This window comes from Sinocyclocheilus anshuiensis, unplaced genomic scaffold (genome assembly GCF_001515605.1).
Source record: "Sinocyclocheilus anshuiensis isolate Anshui unplaced genomic scaffold, SAMN03320099.WGS_v1.1 scaffold947, whole genome shotgun sequence".
Lineage (NCBI taxonomy): Eukaryota > Metazoa > Chordata > Actinopteri > Cypriniformes > Cyprinidae > Sinocyclocheilus > Sinocyclocheilus anshuiensis.
Window position 1 is genome coordinate 689682 of NW_015547686.1, and position 10558 is coordinate 700239.

The window sequence follows — 10558 nt, forward strand, 5'->3', positions numbered from 1 at the left end:
CGTTAAAGTACCGAATCGATAAGCAGTATCGGTAAGAGTAGTAATACAGTTAAAACCTTAACGATACCCATCCGTACATGAGAATCAGTTGGTACTACAATACTATAACATTGAAGGTTAAAATGTACTGATTTGTTAATTACACTTACACAAAGTTACAATTACATAATAATATTTCTACTTCAATTCGTTTTTTTTTTTTAAATATAAACATAATGGTGACTGTCATACAAAACTTGATGGATTTATTCAAACATAAATTAAACATTGAAAAACAGTAAAATTTATAATGAATATGTTATATGGTGAATATATTTAGCACCATGCCCCTCTCTACAGTTTACTTTTCTATCTGACTAATGAGTTTATGGTCACCAAATATGTTTTTCTGAGGTAAATGTGACGTTACGTGACATTGTTTACAAGACGTTATATTGACGTCTTTGTGCGGCTGAAACACTGATTGAGCGATTACTTGAGACAGGATACGGTTTGTAAAGTTATTCTCTTTCTTTTAACTTACCTTCGGATGTTTATTCATGTTCATTTTGTGCTGAAACTGGTATTAATGTGGAGGAGATGATCAGTTCACATGCGCCTCGCACTGCCACATCTGTTGAACTGAGGCTCTACAGCGATCTGTCACTCTACATTAAACAATGCCAAAACGGCATTTATTGTTTAAATACTGCACTACAATGGAAAGAATTTGAAATACGAGGCTTTGTTTCATATTAAAAGTACCAAAGCACAATGCTTATTGCGATATATTGGATGGGAAGTGCCCTTCAACGTTCTGTCCATTAACTGAAAACAGGCTAGACTAAACGATTCTTGGGATTTTAAGAATCGATATCGTTCCGTGAAAATGAGAATCGATTAATATCGAGATATCTATATTTTTTTTACCCAGCCCTAATTATTAGTATTATATGATTATAATATTAACACAGGGTGTTAATTACAATTACAATTAAAATCAGAGTCACAGAATTATAGAAGTAAATTGTAATTACAGGATAAGGCAAACTATGATATGATTGTTTTTTTGTTTAGTGTATCTCATTTTCTTCATCACTGTAAGGTGGAGGTGTTCAACATGTTCAGCTCCAGCACGCACTAGAAATGCAAGCATGACATTTATTACAGTTTTGCAGTTATTCAATAAGTGTGAAACTTGGGGCTCTATGATTTCCACGATGCGGAAAATGCGGACAGAATTGCGGAATCCAGTCATAAAAACGTAATTTACTATATAACATGGAATGTCACGGAATTTGCCAAATTTTGGATGAATTAATCAAAAGTAGGTCAGTTCACTTAAATCAGATCATGATATGGGCTAGTGTCTGTGAATGTTAAGCTGCAAAAAGACTTTTAAATATGAATCCTGCTAGGGCTGCACGATAAATCGAAATGGAATCGAAATCGCAATTCGACAGAAGCTGCGATTGTCATGCGTATCTTTCAGTGACGCACGGTTCTGTGATCAGCAGTAAATCTCCATCCAAAGGCCAGAGGGCGCTCTCGCTGAAACTCCAAATACGCCTCGCAGAAGAAACCCAGGAAATGCCTATAGAACCGGCTTTACTAACAAAATGCGCATGACAATCGCATTCGATTGATCGTGCAGCCCTAAATCCTGCATATTCTGAGTGTCTCTGTGTGAATGAATGGCGCAGACACATAGTTTTGTTTACCACTCATACTGAAGCACACGTGCCGCTCGCAGTGTTTTCATCATATGCCCTCTCGCTAAATGAGGACATAAATACATGAACAACATCTCCAGAACTGCTCTGAGAGTCACTTCATGAGCATTTGACCGTTTCATTTTAGAAAAACTGTCATCATATACCTGAAAACATGTTACGTCATATACACGCGAACAGAACTCTTCACGGCAACCTGTCAAAATAAAAGTCTGGTTAAATACTGCTACTGCTAATAATAGAATTATTATTCAAGCTTTATTTTTTTAAAGAATAATCACAATTTTTCTTCCATGTTTTAACAGTACACCTGTTGTGCAGCACTTTGTTTGCCCCAAAAAATTGAAAGGGTTTTATTTTCATTGGATAAATGGAAATAATTTTAATGAAAGTAATTTTAAAGAAAATTTTAATGTTTTATGCCTTCATTTGATTACCAGAAAAAAAAAAGTAAAATAAAATGTATTTCTTAGGGCCCTAAATATGTAATTTTTTGTTAAACTTTTAATACATTGCTGTTAAATTGTAAGTTTCATGATTTCAAGACATGCTTTTTGATTAATAAACTTTAACAATTAAAATGGAGTCCAGAAAAATAAAAATAGGGGGGGGAATGGAATCCAGAAAAATTAAAATAGAAAAAAATGGAATTTGGAAAAAATAAAACTGATTTCATTGGGCCCTAGAAACTAAGTGCTTTTGTTTTTGTTTTGTTTCTCTCTCTCTTTCCTTCTCAGGTTGAGCCTGGAACCAGCTGTCCTCCAAGATGAACCCTTATGAGTGAAAGTAGCCTATTCAGTAAGCTGCTAGCTTCCAGTGGTCAAAGCCATGCCTGAAGATTAGAGCCACCTTTTGCTTACAGCAATACGAATATACAGAGGATTCTACATGACTCTTCATGTAGACCTTCCTGTGTTTGTCCTGCTGGATTGAGTCCTTCCTCTCCTACTATAATATCAGCTCTCTCCCATTCATACCACTCCCTCTCGCACTTTCATGTCCACCTGGGAACATGTATCTGCATTTGAGAATGGCTCCAACCTAGTCTCATGCGTCCAATGAGTGGAGAGTCAGACGGCCCTGCTCCTGAAAGAGTCTCGCGGGCCTTCCCTTTGTCAGGCCCTGTGTCGTCCTCCGAGATGTCCTCACTGCAGTCACTAGGGCCAGTGCAGAGCTGGCTGGGTCAGGAGCTGGAGAAATGTGGCATAGATGCAATGATCTACACCCGTTATGTTCTTAGCCTGCTTCTGCACGACAGCTATGACTATGATCTGCAGGACCAGGTATAGTTAAAAAGTGTCAGCACATCTGGAAAAGCTTTTGTGTTTTGTGACTTGTTTCTGTACAAATCTAACAAAACGTCTTCTTAAACGAGTAGTTCAGCCAAAACTTTAAAAGTGTTCTATGAAGTCATACGATAGATTTGTTTTTATTGTAAACCAACTTCAGTGATTCATAAAGAAAAAAGCATCTTGCATGTTAGGGCTCGATCAATTATATTTTCTGTGTTTAGAAGTAATTCAGGTCCCTCAGTATTCGTTTTATTGCGTTCAGTAATAACTAGCATTTATTTTGATACTCAATCTATAGATTCTTTCTGCAATTATTCAGATTTATTTAAAAAAAACTGAATTTTATTTAATCAAATGTTAATCCACAAACTTCTATGGAATTAGGCTATGAAGATAATGTAGATTATGGTATTCTTGTTTGGGACTTCTTTGCTTTTTTGTACAATAGAGATAAAGTAAACTAAAGCAACAGGATGCAAGTAGTGTTCTTTTATTTTCTTGAGAGCAGTTTATTTGGCAGTAATTGCATCTTGGCAGACATTTGCGCACAATTTCTCTACATTAATACTAGGGCTGCACGATATATCGAAATATCGCAAATGTAAATATCGCAATATGCATATCGCAAGGGCGTGCGATATCTGAATCATTTTAATAATAGGCTACTTAAATCAAAACTTTGCAAGAGGTCAAAGTTTTAGTTCGATGCATATAGCAGAGAATTGCTTGACGTTAAAAAGAGTTAAGTGCAATGACGATCATTTTCGTAAACGCAGCCGGTTATCTTTTGAAAGAATGGATACAGCTGAGAAAGATATCGGATGTGTATCATTATACTGGATCCGTGCAGTCGGATTTAAAGGGACAGCAGCCTATAAATACGTGCTGCTGAATATGTCACTAATGTTAATAAAACAACAAAACAGCTATAACAAAGATTAATCTAAATTTAATTCATACAGTGAACACTATGCAGTGTTATTTTACACTTAATTATAACATTTCTGTACCTGAATACTACTGTTTATATTATATATGCTTGTAAATTGTGTATTTATTTATTTATTTATTTATTTTATTTTTTTACTGACTGTTCACTTGCTTTTAATCATGTTTGAACTTTCTCAGACTATAGTTTTTGCTGTGGTATATGAAGAAGTACTTAAAGTGTATGGAAAGCAAAGTTACAATGATATAAAATTAGTGTCATTAATGTTTTGTTTGTATGTTCACACTGATGTTAAAATGACATTTTCTGATTTGTGACATTACTTTTCATGTAATGCTAAAACACTGCTGGTCACTTTCAGAAGTTGTTGTGATTCTTTCTTTTCCAAGAAAGAATGTGAAACAAATTGGTTATATAATTTTCATTTTTAAATATTTTCAAATATAATTGAAATTGATTTTACACACTTTAAGCAATATCGTATCGCATATCGAATATTGCATTTTTTAACAAGGTATCACATTTTTATTCAATATCGCACAGCCCTAATTAATACTAAGCAATCAACTCCTGGTCTTCCTTGTGCGCAGGAAAATGACATCTTCCTGGGCTGGGAGAAGGGAACAGGGAAGAAATGGGGGAAGAGCAAGAGGAAGGGAGGGACTGACCTTACTCTTGAAGAGATGAAGAAACAAGCTGCTGTGCAATGTTTGCGTTCAGCATCTGATGAAGTAAGATCAGTGTGTTATTTTGTATTCCCACAACCATTTTCACTGCTAAATTGCAATTAGTGTACTTTTGTGTGTTGTGGAATTAGTAGAGCAAACATTGGTTAAGCGGTCAAGAATAGCTCTCCTCATTAAGACTCTGTAATATGCCAATCAGAGTTTGAGTAATGTGGCAGTATCTCAGATCCACTTTTTGTGAAAATCATTGATATGCTTTGCCTTTGCCTCTGCCTCAAAGCCTTTTACAGTGATGATGCTTATTTCTGTAAAAAAAAAAAATCACCAGAGCTAGTTCAGATGTATTCAGCAAATTATATATTACACAGTTGACATTTTATATGGTTACTGTTTTAATTTTGTGTATATTTGGAGCTTTCTAATCAAAGGGAGTAATAATTTCATATTTAATACCTTGTTTTTGAAGAAAACAATTGGTTTTTGTTGCCGTGACAGAACTATGATTAAATATTCACCCGAAATTGCAAGTGAAATTACTCTTTTGTTCTCCTTCAGAATTCTGGAATTGAAAGCTTGGTCGAGGAGCTATGCTCTAAACTCAAGGATATTCAAAACAAACAGAAAGGTTGGTTTGCATATTTTCTGACTCATGCAGGTTAATGCAAAAATGGCGTTGTCTTGCAGCTGTAACAATTTAATGGCAGTACTTCAATTATATTGCTTTGTTATTATTATCTTACAGAAAAAGAAAAGCAAGGAAATAAAAAATCTGATGTATCTCAGTCTCCTGAACCAGATGAATCATTTTCTTCTAAGGACCAGGTTGAGATGTAAGTAATTAAACTTTGTAGTCTGTAATGTAATAATGTGGATTGTTGTACAGCTGGGGTTATGATTTCCATGAAATTAATTAGAGCAATAGGACTGATGTTGTTATGTGCCTTTATTAAACCAGGAAAGCCTATGATTAAATAAATAGTCTAAATAAAAAGCATGCCTCAAAGTGAATGGGCAGTTTTTTGTTTTGAGAGTCAAATATATTATTACCAGTGTTGGGGGTAACTCATTACAAGTAACGCGAGTTACGTAATCAGATTACTTTTTTCAAGTAACTAGTAAAGTAACGCATTACTTTTTAATTTACAAGAGAATATCTGAGTTACTTTTTCAAGCAAGTAACGCAAGTTACTTTTTTTTTTTTTTTCAATTTATTGATTGACAGCTCTCCTGTCCCCATGTTGACAATATATTTTCCATATCATACAATATTGATATTTATCACAATATTCGTTTACCATTAATTGGGAAGGAAATGCTTTCCACATGTTTGTAAACCTTGAGAATGAACTTAAACATAACTTGTTTGTTCACAATTAAACTCCATAGAGTGAGCTACCTTTTAATTTAGGGTCCCATGAAATCCATTTTTCCCCCTAAATTCTGTGTTTTTCATTTTATTTTTTGCTGGGTTCTGTTTAATGATTTAATACAAATTTAATACAAAAATGATATCTAATGAAATGAAATAATAATAACAGTTTAATCAATATTTTAAAATGTAATTTAAAATTAAAATAACAATTTACAACAAAACATTGCATTTTAATTTTTTGTCAAATAAAATGCTATACAACATAAGATGTGCCAGCATATCTCAGAGCAGCTCTTATATATTGAGATGCAGATGCTGAAAACACTGTGAATGTCACTTGTGTTTGAGTTTGTGTTGTAAACAAAATCATGCCATTCATTCACAGACGCAGAACATGCAGACTTATTAGCTGCATGCACTGACTGGCTGTTATCCTGTTTATTTCTGCTGTGATACGCTGTTAGATATTGAGTAAAAATGTCCTGAGCTTATCATTTTTATTGTGATCTCGTTATGATATTGTCATCCAACCCTAGTTCTTGCCTAACATAAACGGAGATGAGAAAAAATGCAACAATTGTTGTTGCTTATTATAGGTATGTGACGGTATGAGATTTTCATTAATTGCTAATGCTTTTATCACGGTATACGGTATTATCACGGTATTTAGATTTAGTTGCAAAAAAGTGTTGTCATAATAAAGTATAACAGGTTTAATAACTTTTTTTCTTATAACAAAAAGAAACTGAACATTTAAATACAATAAAGCAATACACAAAAAATGTATAAAGTAAATAATTTCACACAGATTAAAGTGCAAAAGAATTATAAAGACCAATAGGTAACACTTTACAGTAAGATCTCATTAGTTAACCTTAAATTACATGCACACAACAAAAGGTTCGAATTGTGTTTCTGGGGTATCCTTGAACACAGCGTCTTCTCAACATGGTGTAAACACACTAACTAGTCTAGCGGAAGTGTTTGTGGGCAGGTCAGACTCTGTTCGTATTTCGCGAGCAGGCGGGGATTATGCAAATGTGTTACCCAGTGACGTATAACGGTAACCGGCAAAAGATGAGAAAATATGACGACTCGTTAAGGCGATTCAGAATCGACTCACTCTTTTGAGAGACAATATCTTTATTTATCATGCACTTTTTTTGATTAACAACTTTGCAGATTGTTTTCATTTAAGGATAGCTACGTTATAAACGGCAAAAGAGATATTTTTCAAAAAACCCATATGACCTGCTCTTTAATGCACTAACATTAACAATGAGCAATAGCTACATTTGCTACAGAAGTTATTAATCTTTGTTAAAAAAACTAACAACTGTTAGTTCATGTTAGCTCGAGTTCATTAAATAACACGGTAGCAACTTTTGATTTTAACAACATGTTATTAAATATTGAAATTAACATAAATTAATGTTTAGAAGAATTTTTCATTGGCAGTTTGTTTTACTAATAAATGTTAAATGTTACTAACTAATGTTAACTAATGGTGCCTTAATGTAAAGTGTGACTGAACAATAAAGAATCAAAACATTTTCAAACAATATCTAGGGCATGTTGTAGTCCAGAGAAAATAAAATAAAAGTGAAAATAAGTTTGAAAATAACCTATTAAGTCTAAATATTTAAGTATCTGGCGCTGTGATGAACACCATAGTGAATACAAAAATCTGAATGGCTGTTTAAATCATTTAAATACGTTTCAGAAAGTAGCGCTGCACAGCTGCTTTGTTTACGGGGTTTCCGGGGTAATGGCTGCATTTCTGCTGTTCAGCGCCCATATGCTGTCAGAGAGTGAATGTGCGCTTTCAGGCGGTGTTGTGCAGTGTGACCAGTTGATGGGAAAAGTATTCTTAAAATGCATTAAAAGAATCTGAATAATATGTAATAAATAATTATTCACGGTATTTTGAAGTGCCCACGATAGCAATATCGTGCATGTTCATTATCGTGATATATCGCAGTACCGAATACCGGCAGATGTCTAGCTTGTTATTTGGGTGGAGCAAAAATATAATAGCAACTTACATAATCCTAAATGGCAACATGAAGATGACCTTATGCAGTATTTCCTCTTATTGCTCTATTAATTTAATTTAATTATATTTACACTCAAATGTTATTATAATTTCTCCCTTAGGTACTATGAAGCTTTTCCACCTCTCTCAGAAAAATCTGTTTGTCTCCAAGAAATTATGACTGTGTGGAACAAAGCTAAAGCCTGCACATATTCCAGCGCATCATCATCTGCTGTCCCTCAAACAAGCACAGACACATCCTCTCCAAAAGACTGCACCAGCGAAGGTGAAGCTTTTAAAGACCGAACAGTTGATGCACCCAGTTCCAACACCACAATCAGTGAGAGGGCCCAGCAGCGACGCACAAAGAGGGAGAAGGAAAACCGATTCCATGGAAGCGCAACAGGAGTGTGTGACGATCAGGTTGCTCCTCATAGTAAAAGACAGGCGAGACACCGGTCTGAGGGGAGGTTTCGTCCCAGATCGTGGTCCTCTGGCTCTAGTGAGGCTGGCTCAAGCTCCAGTGGTAACCAGGGTGACCAGACCCCTAGTTGCAAATCAGTGCGCATAAGACACAAGTCTAGAGAGGTCAGCAGCAGAAAGAAAAGAGGCCACAGTGGTGGCGGACAGGTAAAACTGGCCCTAAAAGTCATCGACAAAGAAGAGCGGAAAAATGCACGTGGCAACATCAGTACCACTGGAGGCCCACCTAAGCAACAGCAGCACTACATGAAAAAAGGCAAAAGACCTCTGAGGGAGATCCGCAAAGATGCTAATCTGGCTGAGGCACAGGAGTCAGGAGGAGAGGCCAATAAAAAGGAATATATGGAAGAGCCACTTTGGTATACAGAGCCCATCTCGGAGTACTTTGTCCCTCTCAGTAGAAGTAAATTGGAGACAAAGTATCGGAGTAAAGACGACTCTTCCAGTGATTTAGCTATGTCCATTGATGTTGACTGTCTGTCGGAGAGAATTCAAGGGATCTGCATTGCTAATTCTTGTTTTCAAAGGGCATACCTTGCAGCAGGCACTTTTGTGGATGGTCACTTCATTGAAGTGCCTGGTGAAAGTGACGAAGAGGATCCTGAACTGAATGGGATTCCAAGCTGCCCTCCTCCTGAAGATGGTCAAAATTTAGATGACGAGCATCTGTCTGAATTCACTCACTTCTATGAAGTTGATTTTTACCAATCCATATTGGATCCTAGTGCCTCAGATGCGGTACCAGAAAGCCGAATCCTGAACATGATTCGGCAGAAGAGCATTGAGCGAAAACACTTTGAAGCAGGATGTGTAGTTTTAGATGGCCTTGAGCTGCAAGGGGAAAGTGCAATAAGGGTTGATTCTCTGGGAGCCTCAGAAGCAGATGTTTCTATCACACAAGATATGGAAAATATTGCCCAAGTCTGGGAGTGCTGTTCATCATCTAGCTTGGAAGATTTGGAAGGAGAAAGCTGTCCGGGTGACTCTCCAGTCAGGCTCTCCCCAGTGTTGGACAGTGTTCCTTTTAACTTTAGCAAACTGTCTGGAGCTTTTGTAGGGCATCATCTCCAAGAGGCCAGCAGTAGCATCTCTGCCCTAAACTCCTGTTTTCCGCTTTTTGAGTTGCAGTGCGATAGCCCTACCTTTTCTTTTCCCTGCGACTCTCTTGTGGAGGGTCAGGACAATGTAGATTCAAGTAGCTGTTTAGATCCACAAGGAAACAAACAATCCCGTTTGCTAATTTGGACCAAAAACAGTGCCTTTGAAGAAACGGAACACTGCTCTAACTTATCAACAAGGACCTGCAGTCCCTGGTCCCACTCAGAGGAGACACGGTCAGATAGTGAACAGATCAATGCTCTAGCAGATGAGTCTGCTCCGTTTGGCAATGAAGAGGTCAGCTGTGTCTCCCTTATCCCACCTTTATGCCTAGAAGAAGAGCTTTTAGATTTCTTTCAAGAGAACTCCAGTCACCAGCAGGAAGAAACGAGTGTAGGCACAGAGTCCAACCAGCCCTTCAATAAGAAATCGAAATTGGAGTCTGTTTGTGGCATAGCATTAGAGCAGGATGAGAGTAAACTCTATAATGCTTTTGTGTTTTCAGATGTCCCAAATCAACAAAGTGATGAATACACCTCAGGGATAATTAAAGACATTTGGATGGCTATTGGAGACCGAGACTGTGTCTTAACACTCGGGGTAAAGAATACAGGGGAGCACTTGTTTTCAGATTCTACCAGCTACCATTGCAGCTGTCTTGACAAGGATGTAAAAGGTGAAATTATTCAAAAGAAAGCTGTGCAGTGTTCGGAGTATCATCTTTGGGATGGGCAGAAAGAGGACAAGGGACTTCCTAAAACCAAGCTCTCTAAAATGAATGATGGGGATTACACGACACCGGCCAAGCCTTGGAATTGTAATTCACAGGACAGCACCTCCTTTATCCTCGGTGGGGTTTATGGAGAACTGAAGACTCTAAGTGGCAACAGAGAATGGGCTATGATTCCACCTGGTGATGCTTGTGGCAGTT

General features: G+C 36.7%; 1 protein-coding gene across 1 annotated transcript in view; it reads left to right on the forward strand.

Annotated features, from left to right (window-relative positions):
• Positions 1 to 10552, forward strand: part of LOC107703307 (uncharacterized protein KIAA0232-like) — a gene marked incomplete at its 3' end in the record, with an annotated part of 15865 nt that extends 5313 nt beyond the window's left edge. Inside the window, exons 2-6 of the mRNA XM_016505899.1 lie at positions 2450 to 2995; positions 4544 to 4684; positions 5195 to 5264; positions 5382 to 5469; positions 8169 to 10552. Coding sequence (XP_016361385.1) covers positions 2762 to 2995; positions 4544 to 4684; positions 5195 to 5264; positions 5382 to 5469; positions 8169 to 10552 — 2917 coding nt within the window. The remainder of the gene's footprint in view (positions 1 to 2449; positions 2996 to 4543; positions 4685 to 5194; positions 5265 to 5381; positions 5470 to 8168) is intronic.
• Positions 10553 to 10558: the final 6 nt, after the last annotated feature.